The 27,623-nt window shown below is 33.6% G+C and overlaps 1 protein-coding gene across 4 annotated transcripts in view; it reads left to right on the forward strand.

The window, feature by feature from the left end:
* Positions 1-27,623, forward strand: part of LOC150098182 (neural cell adhesion molecule L1-like) — a 302,417-nt gene that overhangs the window by 189,427 nt on the left and 85,367 nt on the right. For all 4 annotated transcript variants that reach the window (XM_090406068.1, XM_090406070.1, XM_090406071.1 and 1 more), the window contains one exon: positions 17,602-17,807. In XM_090406068.1, coding sequence (XP_090262194.1) covers positions 17,602-17,807 — 206 coding nt within the window. The remainder of the gene's footprint in view (positions 1-17,601; positions 17,808-27,623) is intronic.

Here is a 27,623-nt window from a genome sequence, read left to right on the forward strand (position 1 = left end):
GGAGCATATTTCTTTATAGATATGGCAGAGCTGTTTGATGAAAATCATTTGAGTGATTCTTGGCACTCTTCTTCTATTCCTAATAGAAGAAGAGTGTCAAGAATATTTTCAATTTTAAATAAAAAATTTATTTACTTATTTATTTATTTATTTATTTATTTATTTTGAAAGTAGGATGACGTTCGAAAATCTTCGGATTTTTAGGTTACAATTTCAATGACTAACTAGTTAATAAAATATTTTCACGCACGTTATGTAGATATTTAAAGCAAATACAACAGTAACAGTCATTTTTATTATGATCCTATTGACAATAAATAAATATCATAACTGGTATCATAATACCAGTTATGATATTTGCACAATTATATCTCTATGTACGAGAATGAAATCGATGACCAATGGAAAAATTCATGTCACCGAGTGATACTATGCTTGTGATACAAGTGAAAAATTAGACGTTATTACATTCCTTGCATCGTAAGCTCTGCCTTTAATTCAAAGTAGTAAACTCATCTTGTCTCATCCCATCCCATGCAAGTTTCCTTCGCACGTTAGACCAGTGGATTATCACCTAAATTAGAAATCTGGTTAACAGAAAAATAACTTTAAGTGAGTGAAAAACAAGTTAAACTACTCTCTGGAAAACTGGTAACTTGCATAATAAATGAAAATAAAACCCATTTCAGTCGAAACTAAGGGCTTCGTTGCTATTTCATTGGAGAGGCGCACAGCCTCACGAAATAGATTTTTTAATTTATATAAATATTTTAATCATAACTACCTCGTTGACTTTCAACATAGTATGATATAAGGCGCCAACCTGACAATCCAAGTATCATTGAGACAGCTACCCTGCTGGTGTCCTGCCCGTATAAAACTTGCTATCGTGAAAGATTAAAGAAAAGTTAAAAGAATTTGCAGTCTAGCTGATAAATCATAGAAATAAGTAGTTACTAATTCAGTGCACAGAGGACTGATGGCAGACATTTAAGACGTGCAAAAACTCTGCTTGTGCAACAATTTTTTTTTTCATATTACTTTGACGGAGATACCAAAATACGATCACAGAGGAAAATAAATGGATCCACTCCCAGAAGGCAATCATTACTTCCACTTAGTGCTGTCACAGAGTAGGAAATGCTTTTCTTGGTATATTTTAGGACCCTTAACACCGATTGAGCTACGACCGAGTACTGCAGCCTACTTGAATAATGTTGCTGAAACACACCTGTTCATATTCATATATTCACAGATTATCACTCCCACCTTCCTGCAGGGGAATGCTCCCTGTCACAAGGTATATCATTTTCGGAATTTAGGATCATAAGAGCGATTTATTTAAGTTCCACCGAAAGCCTTTATAAAAGTCATTCGATGTTATCAGATTTTTATCATTAGATTTCCACACATTGGAATTCTAATGAAATACAAATCTGTAGTACGAATGTATCTTGATTGGCATCCATTACAGTCAAAATTAGAACAACATTATAACTTTTCTGAGGATAATTTTTGACACCTCTTGAAATATATGTGGCGGTTAGTTTTAACCTGTTCTAATAATTAAGGGGAAGAAGCACCAAAATTGGCCGCTAAGTACAGTTTCATGATAATACTGCGTACAATGGCTTATAAACCTATAAATTATCACTAATAATCGGTAAATAGGTAATAATTCTGGTAACGTATCTCGAGGACACACACAACACACGCTTAATTTCTCACTTTCAGCCATTTCAGCCTACTGCAAGCAAATCATCATTAGCTATTTAGAAGTTCAGAACTTCAGATAAATTATTTCTATTGTCCATAGTTCACAATATATTTAAGTGTTTATTTTTGTTGTTTCTTTGTAAAACTTAACCATTCATTTATAGGCCGCAATATTTGCAGTCCATTTCACAAATGGCGAACTCTCTTGCCTACATAGATGACATAGTAATTGTCATTTTTCTGAAAGTTTCTTTAGCATAAATCCATATGTCACACACGCTATTCTTTCCATTAATGGACTAGCGGCAGCCTCTTATCTTGCAGAATATACTAACAATCGTCGACAGCTTTTCTATTACAGGATCCTGTTCGTATTCGTCCAGACATTTGCCATAAAAGCCCATTGTTTCCCTTGCAGTTCGCTTCTATGTTGTCCGATCGCAGTAAACACAAGCAGTAATGAAGGCTCCCTTACTGTGTCGCTCTATTTCTGCCTCTAAGTAGGAGCTATTCGCTCGTCTATTCTATCCATTTCCGTAATTCTCGAAGCCAGACTTTCCTCCCATAACCCAACTATGGTGTTCCTGAATGCGATATTTAAGTAGCAAGCACACATTGCTTGGAAAAAGTTTTCTCTTTATTTTTTTGCCTGTTAGTTGTTTCACTGCATACAAAGACTACGTAATTTTACGCACTCCTGGAACATATACGAGATAATTTCATTGAGTTTTATTTTCTAGCGAGCATAAGTTTGAACTTCATCTTTCTTTATTTAAATATAAATTATTTATCAGTGAAAAGGAAGAATAATACCCTTCTTTAAAAATATCCAGAGGTTTTGTTTTCTTTTAATTCTCTCTATTTTTGGTTTATTGAGATTCTACTGTAACATTAACTAACCTACTGCCATTTACTACTATTCCAGTTTCTACATTAATTATCAAAGCAATTATTCCAAGAAAAAAATAGAAATTATTCGTACAACAGCATTCATTTGATGCTGATACTATCTGCGAAAACCTCCACAACTTATTCATATTTATGCCCCTTTTATCATTTACTTTAGCCAGGAAATCATTTCATTCCTAGTCGGTTCAAAAATGAAGATTCAATCTTTTGCGATCTAAATATTATTTGTTATTCACACTCTGACAATTGGAGAATTCCAGTTGTCAGAGTGTGGTTATTCGTGAAGATTAACTTCATCTTCACGAAGATGAAGTATTGATTTCATCTTCGTGACCCACTACAATTTTTATGGCCAATAGTTAAATAAAACAGATTTAAATGTTCATAGAGTTTTCATTTATTATTATTATAATAAAGAAGCATTTACTCTTACAAAAATATAAAGAAATTAAATTAAAGCCAAGTAATTTATTAATGAGAAGTGTGATGCTGTTGTTTGTTGGCTAGAAACTTCGGGTTTGGAGGAAAAGATGATAACTTTATTCTTAATCCGGTTCGATTTCCAATCGGTTTCTATATTTATTTTTTAGAAAAACCAGTGTTGTAAAGACTGTTTCACACTTATAGGTTGTGCCAAAAGGCATTTGAAATTTTATCACTTTTTTTGCTAACACTGGGTACTCCTGACGGCAAGACAGCCAAAAATCCACCAGTGGTATTGTGTTGAAGATGTCTTTGAGTGCCGTATCACACGACAGTTCAATTATAGATTCAATATCTGAATCCAGAAATTCTGTCTCAGATTCTGCGTTCACTGTAAAAGGGTTCCTTATTCATGCTTTGTTGCTTTTGATTGAGGGTGAATATTCCTTCAACTTACCTGCAGTCCTAGCATATGTTCCTTGAAATGGCGACACGGATGCGGACGGAGCGAGTTTTTTCGTCTCTATTAATTAAATTATTTATTCATTATTCCCGATTAACCATTATTTAGTTGTATTTTAGAGTTTCGTGAAAAAAAAAACACTTATTTAGCTTTCGGGACGTGGTACAGGGCCGTGACCCACCATTTGGGAAACGCTTTGTAAAAGAATTATAAACTCACTTCATTCATGTAGATTATCCAAATGAATTCCATCATTCTTCATTTAGAGAATACTATATTATTAATGTGCCGGCATGTCTGGCCTAGTGGTTAGCGTATCCGCTCTCCATCCAAAAGGCTGCGCGTTCAAATTTCGCTGTGGACATGGATGTTTGTGATTATCTGTGAAAGTGGTGGTGGTGGTGGACGTTAGATGGCTTTGTGCAGTTGCGGTCCGTTATAGTTGGTGAACTGAGTTGTGGAAACAGAGAGCTGTAGAGTAGATGCTCTCCCTCGATGAGTCTTGGACTCATCGAGGGATTAATCTGCATCGTATCGACATCTTATGGTTATAAAAGCCAGCTTTCTTGATCAAACATATTATTGAGATAAAAAAAAGTAAATAATTAAATCTGTATCACAGCATCCATAATACACGATGATGAGATGGAGTTAATTAATATATTCTGTTTTATAAGTATTCGATCTTGTTTCATCTTGCAACAGGAAGTTAAAAAAAAGTTACATTTCAACATAATGACGCTATGCCTTTACAAACATATTTCTTTCAGCGAGAAGCATTGATTTTTATAGTGTATAATATAAGTTTTCTGTATAACTTTTCTTTTTCTTTATTTTTCCCTTGAACAACCGTTGCGGATTATCCTTTTCTTGCTTGTTAATATGATCTGACACTTCTGCGATGCTATTTGGCAAAAATCCGCCATCATGATAAATTAAGAACAAAAGGTTCGTACACGACACACCAGCTCAATACTCTAATCCTACATCCCCCATGTAATAAGAAAAGAACTTGGTTTTCCTACGAAAGAGATAGATAGATAAGTAAAGAAAGTAATCTCGCCGACATACCTGTTTTCAGTGGAAGGCCCTCAGCTTTACCTAGCTTTCCATTAGGGTGATCATTTATCAAGAATTCTCCCTCATTAAGAAGGAATAGACCCTAATAAAGAAAGGTCTACTCAGTCATTAGGATTTAGTTTTCTGCAAGTTTGTCTCTGTCTTTATCCGAAGAATGCGCTCAGTAAAAAAAACAAACAAGTAAATACAGCTGTTGTATGATGCGTTAGCTTTTCGTTAGCTTGTTTCTTTTCTGACCGTACAACAAACAGAGCAACAAAATTAAAATATTTAGAGGACAGAATAACAAAATCTGAGGTGGGTGGGGAGGAAGAAACAAATAAATAAAACGATCTCTCTAAATTTTTCCTTATCAACGTATAAAATAAATATTTAGAAAAATATAATAAAAATGTAATCTTGCCTGGAGATAATAAAACATAAGGAGGTAAAGATTGCATTTTGGTGTCATAGTAGTTCAAGAGCAGTTATTTTCACTACGTCTTTTTCTAAGCATTCATTAGAATGCACAATGGAGGGTATATTGTAAAACATACGTAATTTATCAAGGCACCATATTTACTATTCATATTGAAATCTTCGGTGATAAATGAACAAAGTTAGGGCAACGTTTAGTAAACTATTCTACTTTAACAGAAATAAATTTTATAGGAATAAAATACAGAAAAATTGTATTAAGTATTTCATTGGAGGTAGAGTCAAGTAATTGTGTGTATGTTTAAGGATTTATAAATTTTCTATTTATGAATGAAATTAAAATCAAAAATAGGGTTAATGGTACTTGGTAGTCATTTCCTAATGGAATGTTTCATTTGTGGATTATTTTCTCGGAATGAAGATAGTGGAAGATATCTCGTAATGAAATATCTTCCACTCCAAGTTGCCCACCATCTTATACGAAGGCTATCCGATTCCACGTGCTCTGTTTCAAATCCATCTAGGATGCAAAGAACATTGATCATACTTTTCAATTGAAATTGAGTAAGTTGGTCTCATTGCGAAGTGGCAGGGATCGGAAGCTCGACTCAACCAGGCAAGCCTGCTAGGAGAATAGTTGAATTTACATAGTTTACATACATAAATGTATATTTAGATATAAGATAAGTTATCTTATTCTAAAATTATGGTTCCAAGAGCCAAGGATACTACTGCAGTTCGTCGGCTTTAAGGATCTCCAATTGCCTCAGATTATTATTATTTATTATTATTATCATTAATGTAGATCTGCAAACTAGTCTTCTTTGTGTCTTCATTCCGATATTTTAATTGCCAGTGTTCTATATCAGATCCTTCTTTTTAAAAATATAAACGACGTTATTCAAATGAGTTTTTATTCTCCAGTTTTACAAAAAAAAGCACTTCATTTCCATTAGATTTTAATTAGTAAGGACTGAGATTTCAAACATTAAGAATACGCAAAAAATACACTATTTTAATGGAAATCTTTTCCTAGTTTTACCTTACTGAAGGAAATCCAAGTTACTTAACTATAGATTTTGCATTTAATCATAATTCATAAAAATCTTATCTTAATAGGTTTAATATTCTTGAAGCATCTTAGAATTATGCGGGATGTTTTTCGCCTTCTTTAAATTCTCTTATTTAATTTTCTTGTTATGGACTTTTCTTTAACCTCACATAATTCGCGCATGCGTCACCTGTGATTTAATTATAAGGTATGCATTTCGCTCCTATAGTTTTCTGACGTTTTCATTTATCGCTGTTGTGTTTTATTCAGACCTTAAAATTTCCTCTGCATATGTGTGTATACCCACTTATGTCCTTTTTTTACTTAAATAATTTAAATGCAATTTTACTTCTATATGCTTTCGAATTGCAGATTTAATTAAATCTAGATCTCGACTTGAAACACGAACTTCACATAGAAAAATGTTCGTGTTTTTTTCTTGAATTTTTATACTACTTCGAGAAATTTATTCCAGTAGAAGGTATGAAAAAACCGTTCATGCTTGACACTTGTATTCTTCAAAATATGAGGTAGTGCTCTCTCTCTCTCTCTCTCTCTCTCTCTCTCTCTCTCTCTCTCTCTCTCTCTCTCTCTCTAATGGTGACGTTCTTGGTCGGCACAAGCTATGACAAGTAACATGACAGCTAACGTGACAAGAAGCAGTTCCTGGTAGTCTGAACCATCTATTGAATACTTTCTAGCATCTGTAACGGTGATCTAAGACATCTGAAAACTAAAATCCCGTGATAGAATGACATACACGCACTGCAATGTGGTTCAAAGTAGATTTCTGCCATACACGTGTAGTGATAGCGTCTCAAGACGACTTCATCTCTTCTTTGATTTATTATTAGTTTAGTTTTTTTTTCACGTTACCCTTTAGTTTCTCCTACAAGATTATTAGTTTATTTGTATTATGACACATTTTCTTTTTCGCTAAATAAAAGAAACTGTACACGTCATTATAATCACAAAAAAACAGTAGTTAAAGAATATTAAAACGATTAACTTTTACTTTGAAGTTTAGAATTGTTGTAGAAAGATGCTAATGCTAATTGCACTAACTATCATTAACTCAAAAAATAATCATAAATAAATCAAACTAAATTAATCCAAAAGAAGGAAGGGGAAAAAACTTCAAAACATGTGAAAATAATGTTTATGGCTCCCAGAATGAGTATTCTATCTTTTAAACGCATACTTTTATATGGTAACACATAAAAATTCTGAATATAGGTCAGCACTATTTTATGAAATGCATTTAATCGGAAATTATCAAAATATTTCATCATGAAAAGTACTTTCTTTGGCTCTTTTATTTACTCAGTTTTCATTTCATTGAAATGGTCATTGTCATCGTGTATTTTCTGATGCCCTTTTTAAAATGATTCTCTTGAGTTGTGATCAAATTAATGCACACTTATAAACAATAAAAGTTTTCAAATCAGTTAAAAATTTGTAATTAAAAAGAATTTTACTTGTTTAGCGAAAACAAATTTTATTTATTTTTGAAATAAATATATTATTTTTAAAATTCTCTGTGATGTATACCAGGCTTTGTATAGCTGTCTAGTGTTCGCGATATCTTGATAAAAGCATTTATATTATTTCTATTCAATGCGAATCACTTGTTCTAGTTTGGTGGCATGGTTTTCCTCCCAGAACTCGAGATTCTTAAAAAAACTGACAACCTAGCCCTAGACCACACGCAATTAGTGAAAAAAAAATCTAACCTTAACTGTCTTAGAGTGATTATCAATAGCAATAACAAAAGCATAAATAAAAACCAGTAATCATATGCTCCGACATTTTAGACATAAAAAGAATGGAAGGCATAAAATGGCACCATGAATCACTACTGCACAAAATCACGCAGCCATACATTAAAGTAATAAAATGCCATTGTTTTTTTCTAAAAAAAAAATCCAATTTTTAAAGCTTAAAATCTTGCTGTTTTTTTGTTAGAATTGGAAGTAATGGAACGATTATAATAACTACGTTTAGATAATCTGAAGTAAACAATATTATCTTTTCGAAAATAGTACTAAAATATTCAGAAAATATCACAAAAATAAATGCTGTATAAGGTTTTTTCTTTCTTCATATTTGACATACCTTAAGAAATGTTTCTCAGCGAAAGCGTACTTTATCTTCTGCCGTCTATAGTCGATAGCCTCTTTCGCCGGTCAGCAGGAAGCGGGACACTACGATCACATTTTTCTGCTCTCTCTGGAAAAGGGAAGGCTCCTGCTAAGATGAGACGTATATCTCAAGCTGAACATGGTCTTCGATCCCGCCCTAGTGATCCATGATGCAGTGGCATGAATGGTAAACAGCAAGCAGAGAATTTATTTCTAGGAGCTGTGGTTGACACATAAAAGACATTGAGAGAGGCAGAGAGGGTGACTTTTAGGCTACCCAACATCCGGATATGATAACATATTGATGCTTAAAATATCTTTTCTTTTACAAAAGGTCATTGAGAAAATAAAATTTTTACACGAGCCATCCATGTTCTTCTCAGGGCTACAGCAAAATGCAATGTTCGCTGCTGATGATAGAATAAAAGTTAATTTTTGTTTGCGATAGCTGACATGTTTGAAAAGAGCTCCGATACGAAAGGTAAAAAGGAATGAAATGATCCTTGTATGAATAGCAAAGAGTTTTCTAGATTTTGCCATTCGCTTTTCGATAAAATAAGCATCGCCAGTTTATATAGCGAACATGTTGAAGTAAAATAAAAGCAGAGTGGATAAATGGTCTGTAATCTGAAATTTAATTTAAATAGAAAATAAGTGTGGTTATTATATGCTTGGTAAAAGAACAAAAATGAATGCGTTTGATTCCTGTGTGTTATAGGGAATCACTTAATTAGAAATTCGTATTCAATAGAAGTTTGTTCTTGATATTTCAGTGATCGTTTAGTACTATTAAGTTAATGTAATTGTGAAGTTTAAATTCATTGACATTTTTAACTTGCCGATCTTTTATTTATCTTTACAGATATTAGGACACACTGTTTGGTAGTTAGCAGCTTATGTTATAAATGAGCTCGCCATACCCTACTAAATATAAAATAAAACTTTTAGTTCTGCATTTAAAATTAATCCATGACAGATTATTTAAAATTCAAAATTTCGAAATAATGCTTGAACTTTTGCACTCGGTAGTTTTGATTCTTTGTCTTTGCTTGGCTTCTAAAGATTAACCAAACAGCTGTAAGAATTCCGAAAATTCTCGCCTGAAGAACACATTTCGATTTTTTGTAGCGAGTGGAAGAACACTCGAACTTCATATTATAAGATTGTTGCGTTTCTTGGGCTTGAGGTTGATGATCGACATCTAGATGATGTTGAAATTCCACGTGCGAACTAGAAAAATGTAGCTCATCTCGTTAAAACTTTGGTTTGGCTGAGTTGTTTGAACGGAACTTTTTATTGACTTTTCTAAGTTATACGGACAGAATTCTCCATAATATAAATTACTCGGTTATGTAATATTCAATATATTTTATATTACATCCTCTGGAAATAAAGAGTAATCTCTGTTTCCATAACAATACTGTATTCGATTTTATTATTTGTGGAAAGAACTGAATATATTAGAACTGAACTACGCTGTTCAACAAAATCAATGGGAGAATGTGTATTAAAAGTATATGCTCAAAATGATTAACTATTTATTTAACCACTTAACAAATAACTATTTAACACTTCTTATCAGATACTATTGATCATTTTATAAATTATGCAGTAGTTTATGTAGATAATTATTTTTTTTTTATTCCCATTGCCAGTTTGAACCTATTGTATAACGCATAGGATGAATATCCCTCAGGAAATATCTCATTTCTTTAGTGAGAAAAGGGGATAGTACATCAAAGAAACATCGTTTGGAGAAGCAAGAAAAATATAGACTAGAGAGGCACGCCATTCTTAATGAGCAGATGTCTTTTTCATGTTCTTTCTCCTTGTCTGACATTTAAAGAATGACCTTTTCGGCCAGTATGAGATTTATCAGGTAATATATAGGTGACCTTGCATACCCTTGCTTACTTAGTAGAGCAGAAATCCAGATCATGAGAGAATTATTAAACAAGTGAGCATCATTCATTGTATATCTTGTATTTTGTTAAGAATATTAAAGATGTTCGTAGATATATCGAACCTATAAGGAACGATGAACTTTCTCCATTTATATAAAGTACAGCAGTCTATCAATTTGAAGACTTTATTTGGGCATGCAGAGATCTAATATCATATTGTTATATTCATCATGTATTCAGAGATAGCGTTGAGTTCTAGATATAGGGCAAATGCAAATTAGATACATTTAATTTTGTGTTAAATTATTATTATAAAATGAAGAAATTTTAGATAACGGATAAAAATTTTTCATGATGTGTGTGGATAACAGACACCACAAAATATATTTGTACTTCTTTCTGAAGCAAGAATAATTTATCCATTGTTTATAATGGCATGGGTTTCAATACTGTTAAAAAAAAAAGAAGAAAATTAGACATATCCTGAACTTTTCTAAATTATTCCTAAATTTGTTTAGGACTAGCGTTTTTATTGGAAACGAATTTTTCCAGTAAAATTATAGCCGAAGAAAAAGATAATAATGAAAATTTTTCGACAGTCATAGATGAAATGAAATGTGCTTTAGTTCAGATTCCAGAACAATGCAAAGTAACGCAAGGTCAATAAAAGAAAAATAATCGTATTAAATCTTTTAAGATTAAAACCTGTAAAGATATTTTAATATATTTTTTTTCTTTACCCTTGTACTAGTTCCACAACAGATAAAAGGAATTACACAAGAAGGAGAAAAGAGCACCACGCACTCCTAATGATCAAAAAAAGCAATAGTTAAAGCCATATAAATATTGCATATAAGTAGGATATCATTACATTGTAAGTTAGCTGATATTTAAAACAACCACTTTTCTGGTAAATATAATAGCATAAAGTAGTTCATTTGCCTATAAACGTAACTAAACACAGCAAATCCATTATTAGAAGGTAAGGCTGTTTGGGACATGTCTTTCACCAGATGGATGTAATGAGCAGCGAAGAAATTTACTTCCTCTTGCTCCCAAACTTTACGACAGCATACAACATCGAGCAACAAACGTGCCGGGCACGTCTCAGCTGGTGAGATATTTCAGAGAATATGACATGTGTTCCCAGAAGGCCTAGCCCCGAGAGGAAGGCCCATGTGTCGACTTAATGACACTGTTATAACAAAACCTTTCATGGATGAGTCAGGTAGAGCTGAAGGGGGGGGGATGTCTATGACAAAGCACAGAACGCCAACGGCATAGTACGTGCTACGTCGTAATGGTTGTACGCATCAATTCCTTTGAAGCTGAAACCTCTCATTCCTCCTTTTACCGTCCTACCTCTGTAAGCGGCTTTCTCGGTTGTCTCAAAAAAAAAAAAAAAAAAAAGAGCGAAGAAAGAGGGGCCAAAGTTTACGAGCTCGCTCTATCACAAGTATAAATTTTATTTTCCTCCCAAAATTCATGCGCTAGCGTGTCTGCCTTACCGCGCGTGTCTTAACTAATGACCGCAAAGTAAAATAATTTGTTAAGGGTTGTCTCCTTCTGTACTCTGTAGCGAAGAAGGAAAGGCAAACGCCATTTTTCTTATTTCTAAGGGAACTATCAAATCCCTGCCACACTCCGTAGTCTATTAAAGGTTTGAATGAGGACCTATCAAGAAACATGATATAAGGTTTTGGCAGTCGATCTACATTTCTCATTTTTGGAAGTTTGCTCTTAGAGACTGACAAAGAAAAATTATAGAGTGCATACAGTATCGAGAAAAAGGCGATTTTTAAATAAAGTACGCATGAGTGTTCTGATGTGTATGTCCCAAAACTTTGTTCTCCTTTTTTTCTAAAATACAACTTGATATTATTTGTGCTCGTCCGTACTATGAACTCTCATCTGTACAATAATCTTTGTTCCCTGTGCATCGTGACTATATGTGTTTGCGAATTCCTCTGGCCTTCGTTTATCACTTTTTATAATGCAGCTCAGACTTGACTGTTTGTTCGTTGAATTCCTTTTGTTTCTTTATAGTATATAACGTCTATGACAGATATAAACTGCTAGGAGGAAAAGAATGTATAGAAAGAATAGCAATGGTATTCTTACGGCAATGCTCGACGTCAGCCTTTTCTTCTTTAAAATATCACGAGTAAAAAAAAAATAATTTATTCAGGCTATTTCCTCTTCGTAAATACGATAGATCAGTAATCTGACCACTATTCATAGTATAATAATATATCATTTTTGTTATTTATTTACTGGTTTTGTAAGTTAATTAACTAGTGATAATAATCCAAATACTGTGATATTTATATTCAAGAAATGGTATTGATATGTTGTTATTTTAACTTTATAATTACATTTTTAATTTTTAATAAAACATAAAAATAAATTAAAAGTACTCCAAAATAATCCGACAACTCTTGTGTTAAGTTCATTTATGTAGTAATGTTTATTTTGTAAAAGTGAGGGTAAAATGCATGAGGGGAATTAATTTATCTAGAGAATTGATCCCTTTATTTTCTAAGAGGATATGTAAACCTAGTGGGTGATTAAGAGGAGCTTTATTATTCCACCTTTTTTTTTTTTTTTTATGTCGTTCCGCGGCCAAAACGTTAGGAAGCTTAAACCGTTCTAAATCTAAGGGATGGATAAACCATCAAGGTCGAACTTACATATTATTTTCCTGTGGTATAATATTAATGTGGAGTTGAATGTGCTGGTTGATTGATTGAACTCACGCTGCGACAAAGAAAACCAGATTAGGGAAGTGTGTATGTTTTGTATGTTGACGTATTTTATATCCGCTAATCTGTTTGAAAGAGAACTTCTTTCATTTTTCCACCTCCATATGAAATTCAAACAAGTCTCAAGACATGTTAGTTATTTCTTAGTAGAAATAACTAACATTTCCAAGTTTCATTTCTAAGAGATGAAAGCTGTGAAGTTTATTTTTAATTATTTTTATTTCTGCTTAAATTTCTATACGCTAATAAAAGATAAACATGGAATCCAATGCCGTTTAGCACTCATAAAGCAACCAATCACAAATATTCAATCCATTAGGACAAAATGACCAGTCGTGTAACTACCTCAGCGGGAATTTCAGATTTACTGCCAATTTCCTTCTGAATACGATAGGACAGCGATCTGCTGAATAACAGTTGACCGAGTTAGTAAGGAAGGCTACATCTAGTGTATCAAGATATACAATATGAATGGATGTTGCTACCAATGAAAGAAGTCATTACAGAGTTCCTGGATAGTAATCTAAAGGAACATAAGCACCAGTAATATAAACTGACGTGTAAAGAAACATACATTCTAATCCAGATTAAGTTGTTAATTCTTGAGATCTGAATGCAAAAGAGACTAAGTTTAATGCTGTCCGTCACGTGTTGTACTTAATTACGTTGTTATACTCACATTTCTTTTGAAGGCGAGAATGCAGCGCCAGACAGAAGTGATTATGTTCTATAATAAGGTGATTGTTCATCCTCAATTTTCGACGACATTCTCGTAACAAGCCTCACGTCTCCCCGCCTATTTTTTTCCCATTTTATTTCGTCTTCATGATTATATGCGTCATAATGAGCTGCTATAGCAGTTTACACAAACATTTCCCTTTTTCGTAATGCATTAACTCAGAAATTGGTAGCAAATCCAAGTCTTTTGAAGAACACACCTTCTTTGGAAAAAAATAATTACCATCTAATCTTTATTTTAAAAAAAAATTGCATGTGTACAAATAAAATGCTTGTAAAAAGTATATCATATAAAAATGCTATCCTCGTCTCAACCTAGAAAAATAATGGTCACTTTTTTATGAATGAATTACTAATGTTTTGAGAAAGAAACCATAGAAACCGTATATGTAATAGTACAAATTGGGTTGCGCGTAAATCTGATAATAAATTCTGCTTCCTTTTTTGTTATAGCCTCTGTTTCTATCAGTGTATTAATACATACTGAAGAACTATGTAAACAATGAAACAATAATATACTGATACATGATTAATTGTGCCTAAAATACACTTCACAAAAGAAACAATCATTTAATTTGGATAATAATAGACTTCTTCAATTGCATATATTTGGATATTACTATAGTATAAGCAACTGGTTTTTAACACATAGTAGAGTACAAGCTCCTTCGTACACTCCTTTGAATGTTATAGGGACTAAAATAAACATTCTGTAAAATTATAAAAAAAATGACCTAATATTTCCGTTTTTCTTGTAAATTGTTTCGCCCCATATCAGTCTTCGGTCTCTAACATTAATACGAACAACAGGCATTTATTAAAGTCTACAAATGTTTTTTTTTTTTTTTTAATCAGTGTATTAATGCATAACATCCATGATTATACTACTGTCGCATTAAATGAATTTGGTGAAAACATGTGATAAATAAAAATAATGTCTTGAGATAAATTTTGAGAACCTTCTTTTTTTATAAATAATATGTGTGTTTTTTCAAAAAATTAAGCGTATGGGATAAAATGAATTAAAATAACCGGCATAAAACTATAATTAAATATGCAATGCAATACAATTTTTAAAAAGGAATTGGTCCAAAACAAATATTTTCATTCAACATTTTTTAAAATTCTTCATTGAATTCGTCCTCCTTTATTGTTTGCTATACACACTGCTAACATGAGTACACGGTGTCTTCAGTTTGCATTCAGGACAAGCAATAGCGTTGCGTTAGGTTTGTACCGCAGTGCTATCTCCCTTCATGCACTTCAATTTCAGAGTAAAATGATTATCAGTTCGCAATATCCAAGTATAAGCAGGGGTTCCTATATATGTCAGAAGACATATTAGCGCAACTGAGTTGGAACTACCAGTATGTAATATACCAGCTTTCATTAACATGTCTCTTAACGCGTCAGCATCATAAAGGTAGTCTATTGCACTCCATCCTTCCTTATAATGGGTTAAGTAATTTACAATTGATCTATTCAGATAGATAGCCAAGCAGTAATTGTAATTGTTTGTAATCCCGAAGCTTTAGCTGCACCAAAATTTATAGCGGAAATGCGAGAGAGAGAGAAATGATATTGCCCTACCGGTTCTCTGATCGTGCATTGATTTAATAAACTATCATCATTTCGTTGAATTCCAGTGACAAATAACCTTACAAATGTATATAAGTCAAAATAAAATAATAGATCTATCGTTATTATTTATGCTGTGTGCTTTAATATGAGTACGGAAAATGTCCTAGACTGGAATCACATATATATATATATATATATATATATATATATATATATATATATATATATATATATATATATATATATATATATATTTGCGCTGCAAGTGTTGCAAGCGCAAACTTTACTTGTTTGTCTGTTTGCTTACTTGGGAAATGGAGTAAAACCAGGTTTAAAATAGCTTGGTATCTTTAACATTTATTATATCCAAGGTAAAATACTTTTTTCTCTCTCTCTATATATATATATAAAGATGAACCGAAATTTGAAACGTTTTTTGTCTCTTCATTGTTTTGAAACGTCCAACAATGTGTTTGCCTTCATGAGACAAACATATTATTGTTGTCTCATGTCTCAAGTCATCAGAATTGAAGGAGAACAGGCAGCCCAGAACTCGGGGGGGTTGGGCGCCGTAGGCGTCAGGGGATCGGATCCCCCTAGTATATATATATATATATATATATATATATATAATTAACTCTTTATTTCTGCATTTCACTCTGTCAAAGTCAGATTTTAATCTTGCGTTTGATACCAACTTTGGTCAGTCTGAAGCACGTAATAAGCAGAGGATGGAGTCCTTGTATTCAGCGACTTGTGGTATGCTGATTTAAACTTAAGGTGTACTTAAGCATTTTTTTTATTTAAAACATGGCATGACTACCAAGCGGAAGTTGGAATAGAATATGAAACGTAGACCTTCATTGTTGGATGCATTATTTCATACTTGATCGGAGTAACTGTTTAGATCAGTATAATGGAAGTAGCATTCTGTCTACGGAGAGGAAAAATAAAAATCCCAAAGATGAATCCTTCTTGGTATCATTGCATATGGAGGGGAGAAGTAGTTAAGTAAATATCAAGGCTGTTGGGGGAGAGGAATCAGTTACATGGTATATATAATAGCAGGTAGATAGATGATTTGTGTTATACCATGCCTTGCAATGCGGTATTCGACATCTCTTCCAGCTTAGTTTGTGAAATATGGGAGGGGAAAAAACGATTACAGCTGTCTTCTTGATGTCGCCCTGGGAGATGATTTCACTGTCTGGTTAGACTTCAGATTAGTCAAGCTTCGTCTATAGTGGAAGAAGGAAAATATATTTTTAGCAGAATTCTGAAGGGCAGTAAAGCGCCTGAAATAAGATAACAGAAAACTTTCCCAAAAATCAGAAGCAATCGATTTAAGATTTCGTATACCCTGGCATTGAATATCTGAGCGCCACAAATATATAAATCTCCTTGTAACGAAAGTTGTGCATACGAGTAGTATGGTTTGGACAACGTGAGATGTATAGTGGTTATTGAGGTAGATATTTGAGGTTCTTAAATATCTCTAAGTGATAACGTACATAAATTTTTGCATTCATACTGTGAATATTAGTGAATAAGTTGAGAATTAATTTTTCCCCTTTGGATGGATATTTTTTTATTTATATTTTGTAACTGTAAATCGGCTTCGGAAGACCAAACATGGTATCATTCATTTCGTGTCTGCAGTAGACATCGGGAGGTGTGTGTGTGGGGGGGGGGTTCACATGCCGATGAAAGTCATTTCCCACATAGCAGATCTTGCTTGCATTTCCTTCAACTTGCAACGGTGAAAATGCTTGCAGAATCGACATATGCCATTTCATGAAAAACAAAAACGGTCGGAATAGGAGAAGGCGATGCTGGAAACTAATAGGGATGAAGAGTGTTTTGTGCTTCGCTGCTCATTAGCGACCGTCAATGAACATTTTCTTTTCTTTTCTTTAAGTGATGCAATATAAATAAAATAATAAAAAGCCATCTTAGACACTGAACGTTTAATTTTGAGAAAGAAAAATGTACAAAGCCTGCAAAGAATATAACACTTTAATTATTTATTACGAATATTAATAGAATTATCATAAACTTTTCTACAAATAATGGAAGAACGTATACGTTATCCAATAAACATTTTATAAATATTTGCAGATTCAAATGATCATGAATAGCTTCGGATGTCAATTCATATCACTGATATAAATCTGTGTCATGAATATGATTACGGCTGGAAAAAACAATGAAAGAAAGAAACAAGATTTTATTTTCTACTTACAATTTTATATCTGTAAGGAGGAAATCATTTCTAGTTTGTTCTCGAAACACATAAAGAATGAATCGGAACTTCTGAAACAAAGCTAGAAGTTTCTATCCTCTGTTTTTTGTTAAATCTACCGTAAAATATCTTCTAACTCACTGATTCTCATTTCTTTTTGTTTTCATTTTTTAGAAATCGAACTGAGCTCTGAAGTGTTCACTCGAACGGAGAGGAGTTTCGGTGGATCAAAAGTTGAGCCTCCCTCTAGGCCAAATTCTTACTGGGATGATCCCCATTATAGGCCATACTTTGACAACAGCACAGACAGGAATGTAACAGCGCAGTTAGGAAAAGCCGCCTATCTACACTGCCGAATTCGTCAACTTGGAGACAGAACAGTAAGTGTAAACCATCCATGCGATAAAAAGTGAACCGTGCAGAAATGAAATCTCTCAGATTAAGCTATTCGTTCCTACAAATATTTTAAATTGACCGATTTCGAAATAAAGACATTTCATTAAATTCAACTGGCGTGTAATTTTATAAGAAAAACATATAAAACTACAATACACAACACGAAATTATTTTTCCTATATAACAGATATTGTAGAGCTTATATGTTTTGATAGATTTAATCTCAAACAGGATTAACTTTCATGTGAAAGAGATGAAAGAGAATTCTATATGAATCCGTATATACTGTACTGCAGTAGAAGATTCAGTTCCATATAATATAGATCTAAAAATTATGTATTTCAAAAAAGAGTCGTTTGATTTAAAGATGGTAATCAATTAGTTATAATTACTAATCAATTATTGATAATTGCTAATCAATTACTGATAATTGTTAAGCATTCACTGATAGCTGATTAACTGATATTGCATAATCAGTTACTGATACACCAAATGAATAAAATGCTAGTGATATTTGTTTCGTGATAGATGTTGCTGTTTATAGTCACTCATCTAAGAAAAATTCAACAGTAAGTTGTAATTATGACAAATGAAACAATGACGTAGAAGCATATCTCTTTCTGTTTGTTGGATACGATCTTCAGACCAGTTCATCTATTTTCGCGAGGAAAAACGTTTTTACCCTAACTCATTTTCATTTCAAAAGTTCTTCTAAACCTTCTTGATGCCAAATAGGATTCGAACACTGTCCTTTTCGATCTCGTGTATCTACACCAGGAAAAAAAATATAGTAATAGTATTATATATGGCAAAATGATATTCATGAAGGGAGGAGAAGGTCTGCTGGCGTTGAATTCTTCCACCTCAGTACTAAAATAAGTAAGTGAGAGTGTTATCCTTCTGGCTGATGGAAAATCATTGATCATTTAAATGGAATAATAGCACGCACGCGAACATGCTAGAATCGCACTATGCGTTCCATCGTATGTTAAACTCATAATGGTGTACCAACTCGTATTGAGTACTGTAGAAAATGTAATACATGGTAACCTTCTGTTGGTCATAACTTATGATCTGAAGTCGTTCTCCTGCTCACTCATTATTCGCGAAACTCTTGCTACCAGCTATATGCTAGTAAGTTACATTAAAATCTGTAACTTATTCATCGTATGCCATGTTTGTAAACAGAACACCGAATAAAACCAACATGCTTATCCATCTAAATGAATATATTAGATTCGCTTCAATAATTACATACTGTATATGCTGCTCTATTATCTTTTATATTCTAAATTCGTTAGATAGTCATATATGCATATTTAATTGCTAATTTATTTAATAAGCAAGAGAAAAAACATGCATATGTTAAAATAGTATTTTTTTTCTTATTAGCCAAAATGTTTTTGTTTCTCTTCTTATGAGTCATAACTGTGATTTTATAATTTTTAAATTATGAGACAAAATAGTTGGAAATGAAAGAATTATATTCCATATACAATCTTGTTTATCACGTTATTGTGATAAACAGATAGAGTTCACCCAATGACTCTCGTATAATTTTCTTTCAATACAGATTTCTGTAATTCATGATTTGCTTTTATTATTGGGTGCCCATTTCTTTAAACTGTATCACCACATAAAGTGGTATTTATTATATTCTTTGAGTAAATGGGGTAATTACATTATTGCTCAAATGAATTTTGGCTTCAATATCGAACTATTTTTGTATACATTATTATTAATATTATTATTTTTAATGATATTCTTGGTTTTCAACTGTTAGCAGAAGCAGCGCTGTTTTCAACTTAGAATGTAAAAACTATGCTGCTATTAAAATTAATTAAAGTTTTCAATTTTTAATATATAAAGGGGTAGATAATTTTCTGTTTCTGGTATCACTCCATGCGGCCTACGACGTGGCATAAACTATGTTTAGTTCCCAAAAGATTACTAGCATATCTAACTCGTGGTCTACTCACTGAATAGTTTCCCAAAGTACACTTCGTATAGGCTGTAAATTAGATATGCCTATGTTATAGGTAAATCGTGTAATTAGATATCGATTACACTGTACCATAAAAAATCTCGCTTAAACGTACTGACATAAATTGATTTTTACCGCAATTTGTGTTCACATCGCGATAAATTTATGCAGCATTGCTTGCATAAATGCAAGCAATGCCTCTAAATTGATAATGAATAAATTAATCAGATTTACCAACGCGCACCACACTCATTAGTGCCTCTAGACTGCTGTTGCAGCAAAAACAACAACAACAACAATAATAATAATAAACAGCCAACAAGAACCTTTGATTCAGTACATCAGTTTGAAGCAGTTCGCTGTGTCATCACGTTTTCAAAAGAATGTTCTTCTTTTTTATAACTTTATTTATCAAAATATTGAAAATTTTTAAATCAAAGTTTATTTGTATTAAAAGCTGCCGACTTCAATCTAATCTGTAATTTAAATTCAAAACTTTTTTGGTACAAATTTGAAAAGTTTATAATGAAAGATATTAAATATTTTTAAGATGTTGCAAACGACAGGATATTGCTTACACTAAGCGATGTTTCTTTTAGCTTCCTTGTTCTTTCCTTTTCTGTTGATTGTATCTAAGAACACATAAAAAGGTAACTTTCCAAGACTTAGTGAATCATTTTGGCTCCGAAGCGTATCGATCTTTCTACTGTCAAATTGACATTAAATTAAACACAAGCAGATTAAATTTCTATTTTCATTGTGTTGAGCGAGCGATTATTGTATCCTCTTAGATTTAATTCTCTAATAACAAATAACAAACAGATCAAAATAAATTTCGACTCTTCACGATATCGCTCAACCATTATTACCAATGTTACCCTTCTAATATACATTCAGATTTTTATCGTGATTATGAAGTTATCAATTGTAAAACATGACACTTTTCTGTATAATAGAAATTTAATAGATCCTTTCATGTCTATTATCAGATAATCGGAAATGAATATTCTTGTTGACAAATTACAGAGTAAATATTTCGTTGCTTATGTGAGTTGTTTGCCAAATATTACTTGAGGTTTGGGAACGAAATCAACTGATTGTAGCAGAAATGAATATGGTAATTATCATATTCATTAGTGTCTGTTATATACAACTGTTGTACTCTAATAATGAGCTTACTCGCATTATTCATTATATCTATTCATTCTGTCTATTATAGATATTAGCAGAATAATATATTTTATTCTTTACTGTCAACAACTCAACTTGCCAATTTAGACAGAATTCAAATTAAATAAATCTTTATATTTCCAGATAGAAAACGATATTACAGAGTTTAGCTTAAATCATATTCCAATGTGTACTCTTTATAATAACATATTTATCTAACAATACATTTATGAGAAATGGAATACAAAACGATTAGAATGGATCTAATTGTAATCATGCTGTCTTATTTTATTTACGCTCTTCACTGCTTTTATTTTCGAAATTCGAATCACAACGACTTTTCTTAAATAAATAGTCCTGTCCTTCTAAAACTGCAAAAACATTTAATATAGATGTAAAAGCTTCCAATATATTAGAATCTTAAAACATTTAATTTCAGTTTAAAACATTTCCTCCATTTAACATACAATACTGATATATTATTATAACCATTATTAACCATTATTAGGCCAATTATTACATTTTTAGACAACTTGGATTTGAGGTTAGGTATAATTTTAGGAACAACTGTATAATTTTTAACTTCGATTTCAATGAGATCCTTTCATAGACCCTCTTCACTCTTACGAAAATGTTCCACAATCGCATTTCGTGTATTTGTAAATATTGATTTAAATGTAAGTATTTTAGGGAACATTTAAGTAATTTTAAAAAATATCTCAAAGAATATGTAGAACATGCTTTAAATTAAGAACATATTTAGTTGATTTAGCATTAGTTCCTGCAAAATAATCCCACATTCTATGTAAATACAGTATATATAGTATAGTAACACTTTAAGCTGCCTGTTTTTGTTAATATTTTATTATTATTATTATTATTGTTCCGGGCAACTCCAAGGAGTCGATAGACTCATCTAGGGAGGCGCTAACATCATGTCAAGAACAACTATTCGACATTCACACAGTATCTATCATACCCTGCCTTGAACTCATTCACGGTCGTAGCACTCACAACAGACTCTGGAAGCTTATTCCACTCATTCACTACTCTCCAAGTAAAAAACCTAGCTCTAACACCCTTGTCAACCACGCTTTTGCCCAGCTTCCATTCATTGCCTCTAGTCCTCCCACCACCAGTCATATTTTCAAAAATATCTTCTGGATCAATCTTATAGAAACCCTTCAGTAATTTGAATGTCTCAATCATATCACCCCTCTTTCGCCTATCGACCAATTTCTGCAACCCACAAATCTTCAACCTATTCTCATAAGGTTCATTCCATAGACCTGCTATCATCTTGGTCACTCGTCTCTGGATCCTCTCCACTTCCTCCCCATCACGAAGAAACCCTGGTGCCCATAACTGGGCACAGTAGTCCAGATGGGGTCTTATCAAGACTCGATACAGAGGAACAACAACTTGTTTGTCTCTGCATGTTAAAGTATTTTTCAGAAGCCAAGTGATTTGGTGAGTTGTTTTAGTCACTTTTGCAATGTGCCCCCTAAACTTCAATTCCCTATCCGCCAACAATCCCAAATCCCTGGCCTCATCAATCTCCTGGAGTACGGTTCCACCAATGCGATATACTGCTGCTATTCTTTTCACCCCAAAGTGCATAACCTTACACTTTGGCACATTAAATTGGCATCCATTTTTCCTAGCCCAGTCCTCCAAACCATCCAAATCATCCTGTAAAATTTTGACATCCTGTGCAATCATAATTGCTCTACCCAACTTTGCATCATCAGCAAACAAATGAACACTTCCTCTCAAATCCTTGCCTATATCATTGATGAACAAATTGAAAAGCAGTGGTCCAAGAACAGACCCCTGTGGCACTCCACTAGTCACAAGCCGTCTTTTAGACTCCACTCCTGAATAAACCACTCTCTGGTATCTCTCCTTCAACCACCCTCCTATCCATCTCACCAACCCTATATCTATCCCCATCTGCTCCAGTTTACTGATTAGGGTTCTATGTGGTATCCTATCAAAAGCCCTGGCAAGGTCCAGTAGTATTACTGTAAATCCATTACCCCTATCCAGTTCAGCCGTCACTGTGTTATAAAACGTGAGCAAGTTACTGAGGCATGATCTACCCTTCACAAAACCATGTTGTCCCCCATACAATATCCCATTTTCATCTCTCCAAAACTGTATTCTTTTCTTGACTAATTTCTCTAAGACCTTGACAATGATTCCTGATATACTAATCGGTCGGTAATTTACAACAGCAGTCTTGGAACCACCTTTATGCAGTGGAACTATTTCCCCTCTTTCCATCCCCTCGGGACTAACCAAGACCCGAGACTCAAATTAAACAAAATGGTCAAGGGTACTGACAATTCTTTAGCTGCTTCTCGTACAACACGAGCTGGTATACCATCCAATCCCACAAATGTATTGACATTTAGGTTATGCAATAGACTACTCACCTCCACTTCATTCACCACAATTCCCGTATAATCTACTGGTACATTCGTTTCTGCAATGTCACCACCTGGATGATATATTCTTGCAAAGTGCTCACTCAGTAACTGAACTATATCAACTGATTCAGTCACCTCCCTACCATCGGCATTCTTCAAAATCATTCTGCCATGTACATTTTCTCTTTTATTTGGGATTCTCTTTAGCCTGCATGGCCAATGTTCTTTCGTAATCCTTTTTTGCTTTTCTTACCACACTCGTTACCCTTCTGGCCTTCGCTTTATACCGTTCGTGTGCCTGCCGGTCACCTTTCTCCTTAAATTCCCTCCATAGTTGTTTCTTTTTTTTTCAGCTCAAGCTTAATGGTGTTATTCATCCATTCAACCCCTAGTTGATTTATTATTCGGACTCTAAGTATACAGTCGGCCATTTCATGAAACACTTCTTAACTCCTCCTATGCACTATCGACCTCTAGCCCTTGCAGTTGTACATGCCATGGCACTGAACCAATCAAACTCCTAAGCTTGTCATACTTTCCAGCCCGATAATTCCACATGTACCCTGTTTTAATTGAAAATTCTACACCTTCAGCCACCTCCCAAGTCAAGACTCTATGATCACTCTCACCGATTGGTGGCAATGTGGTCATATTTGTTACAGCCAAATCCTCAGATGTAATTACTAGGTCAAGCACTCTCTGACTCCTAGTATTTTCCATTACATGCTGTCGCAGATAGTTATCCCTTAATAACCGCATAAAATAAAATTCCTTCCTCCAGTGTGTCCTCTCCTCACTCCAATCAATGCGACCATAGTTGAAATCTCCCATAATAATCACCCTCCTTCCACTCATTTCTTCTATTTGCTTGTGCATACTGTCACCACCATCTTTTCCATCACCTGGTCTATAGCAGCACGCAATTGTATATTTAATTCTGCTAGCCACAATCTCACACCAAATGGCCTCAAATGTGCGCTTTTCTCTATCCTGCAATTCAACTTCTATTCTCCTTGACTGCAGCTCATCAGCTATCATCAACAATACTCCTCCCCCCTCCCCCCATTTTATTCTCCCTGTCAACTAATACCAATAACCTGTGGTCTGGAAGTGCCAACCATGGCCAAAAACTCTTCCTTCTTGTTCCTAATACTCCTAGCATTAGTGTACATGAATTTAAGACCCCCATTAGCCCTAGCCCTACCTTGATGCCTTATATTAACTATCCCACTTTGATTTGTTGTCCTTATTTGCTCGGGCATATTATATTCATTCTTACATTCAACTGCCTCCCTAAGGACTGTATATCTACTCCCCCCCCCTTAATAAATCTAGTTTCCCTGAATTTGCACATCCATCACATTCAGCAACACTTTCTCAAGTCTCCTTACACCGTAACCATTCAAATGCAAGCCATCCATCTTATATAGATCCTTTCGCTCATCGAACTCACTCCACACGTCCACAAATTCCACACCACTCGTCATACATAACCCACGCATAAAGTCATTCGCAATTATGGCCCTCCTTTTAAATATTTGACTGTCATACAGTCGTAAAAGACTAATCATTCTAACTCTCTCACTCTTTTGTTTTGCTACCTCAAACAATTCATTCAGGTCTTCTATCATTTCCATTTTGTCTCCTTTCAAATCTTTCGTACCTGCCACAACAATCATTTCTTTCACCCTTTCCTTTTGCTCTCTAATAGACTCATTTACATCCTTTATGGTCGCACCAGGTTGGTACGATTTTGTCAAATCCTCTACTAGCACACCTCGTACTAACGAGTCTCCATACAGCACTCTATCCTTCATTTTGTTCATGTTCACACTCATACGTCTATTTTTCCTGTCATACTTTTTATTATTGGCTGGTTCATTCAGTCGACTTTTGTTCATGCACTCTAGCTGCTGTTTTGCCCTTTCTATCGCACCATTCAACAACGCGATCTCACTCAATGCATGTATCTCATCTTTTTTATTCTCAGTAAAACCATTAATACTATCATTCACACTTTCTACATTCACACTCTCACAATTCTCTGGTACAACCTCGCCGTTTCGTGTCATATCCCTATTTTCTTCATTCTGAAGTTTGACAAAAATATCACACTCACGATCCGAAATACTCTTCAATTTCTCATTCTCCCTACATTTTCTACACACATTCACTCCTTTATTATCATCTAACCACACTCCGACCGCACTCCACAAAGCGTACATTTCGCAGCTAGTACACTGAATCATCTCTTTTATACTACCGTTCTTTGATAAAGATGGAGAACCATCATTATTCGGAGATATCCCGATTGACCTTAGGCTTTAAGGTTAGTAACTGCTTTCCTCTTGGTGATATGACTGTTTAGGGAATAAGAAATCCGAATTTCGTTTGTCATATGAGATTAACTAACTCGCTTTCTATTAGCAGCCCCTTGTAAAGTTTCTGTGTGTCATAGACAAGATTAGAACCAAGATGTTTTTAATAAGAAGGCATTGCCGATACCAAATTAGGCAAAAACTAAACATCAGGCGTGAAATCGATTAAAAACAAATAAAGATAAGGCATAAATAATTTAAATAAATCCCAATGAAAGTGAAGTAAAGAGTTAGGTGATGAGGGCGCTTAGTTTTATCTATTTCGGTGTGAGAGAACTAAAAAAAGATAGAACGAAGGAAAAAGAAATGAGATCAGATTGAGTTATTGAAAAAAAATACTAATTCAATTAATTAGAATTAGAAAAATAAAATTATCCAGTGCTAATGTTACATTAACAGTAAGTGGCGAATCAGAAACACCTTTCCAGATTATTTAAAGTAAATATGCGACCGTCGCGTTCTGAAACGAAATATATAAAAAATAATAATGTACGATATGACAAGAAAAAAAGAGCTCTTATCTATTGACCGTGTTTAATATTAATGCTTATGAATTTTTCTTAATACGTTTTCTGGAATTAGCAATATTCACACTTTACCTGAAGCTCATTACAGAGAGTAAAATACTTCCAACTGAATATAAGATCTCTCTCTCTCTCTCTCTCTCTCTCTCTCTCTCTCTCTCGATTATTTCATTTAATAGGAATTTTAGAGCAGATATAGAAACGTTATGCATTTAAGTTTTGTATAATACCTGGAATATAGTGCAGTGACTAAACGCAATGAATGTAAAATGATTAGTAGAACTAATACAGTTCACTAGCATAATATATTTCTAAATAATTCCTATAAAAAGTTTTCAAATACTTTATCCCAATCGTTATTGTTATTATGGAATGAAATATTATCCAACTCGATTTTCAAGCAGTTTGCAACAAGAACGTTAGTTGTGAAACATCCCATAACTTACTGATAGATTAGAAGAGTTTGAACGAAAGCTCAGAGATAACCTGTTTTAGAGAACTGGATAGCTAACTGAGGAGCTATTTCGTGCCGTCATGCCGGAAAGCGCCTGTTTCATTCCGGCCTTATCTGACGGAACAAGAGTTTGGCTTTTAGCATGATAAAGATCTAAAGCATACGCTTGGGATGTATTCGCTGCTGTAACATCGAAGTGAAGTTCTGTACCTGAAAGCTAAGTGTCGCTCCCTTTAAATTTACTAACCTTGTAGAATGAAAGATGAGGGATAAACTAGTAAGAAAAATAAAAATCATATCATACTGAAACAAAGAATAGTGAAGATGATTTCAAGAAGAGTAAAGAATATTACGTAATCCAGTTCTGCAAAAAATAATGTAATGCAGTTCATATGAAATATTACATAATCCATAGTTCATTTGAAATATGAAATACATGCATTATTTGACAGAGTTTTCATGTTTTTTACTTATAAAATAGAATAAATCTTCTGCTCTTTTTCTTTACCGTAGAAACAATTCACATTCTTTTGGCTCTCACTTTTTTTTCCCAATCGTTATCTGCGAGATGTTTAGCATTCTTTTCATCATCGTGGCAGCTGTTCACCATGATAGTAACAGAAACTACATATACACTATCTGATGAAATATATATATATATATGGATGCCTTCTTACCCCAATGGTCTCACTATGATACGGAATATATTAATATGGTGTTCGTCCACTCTTTGCTGCTATAACAGTGTGTTCTCGGAAGGTCTTCCAGACGATTTTGGTACTTGTTGCGGTAAAGCTCTTCAATTCTTAAAGAAGACCATTAGTGAGGTTGATCACTGATGTCCAGCGATTCATCTTG

This window comes from Typopeltis vanoorti, chromosome 16, assembly GCF_054136105.1.
Source record: "Typopeltis vanoorti isolate ZY-2024b chromosome 16, IOZ_Tvanoo_1.0, whole genome shotgun sequence".
Taxonomy (NCBI): Eukaryota; Metazoa; Arthropoda; class Arachnida; order Uropygi; family Thelyphonidae; genus Typopeltis; species Typopeltis vanoorti.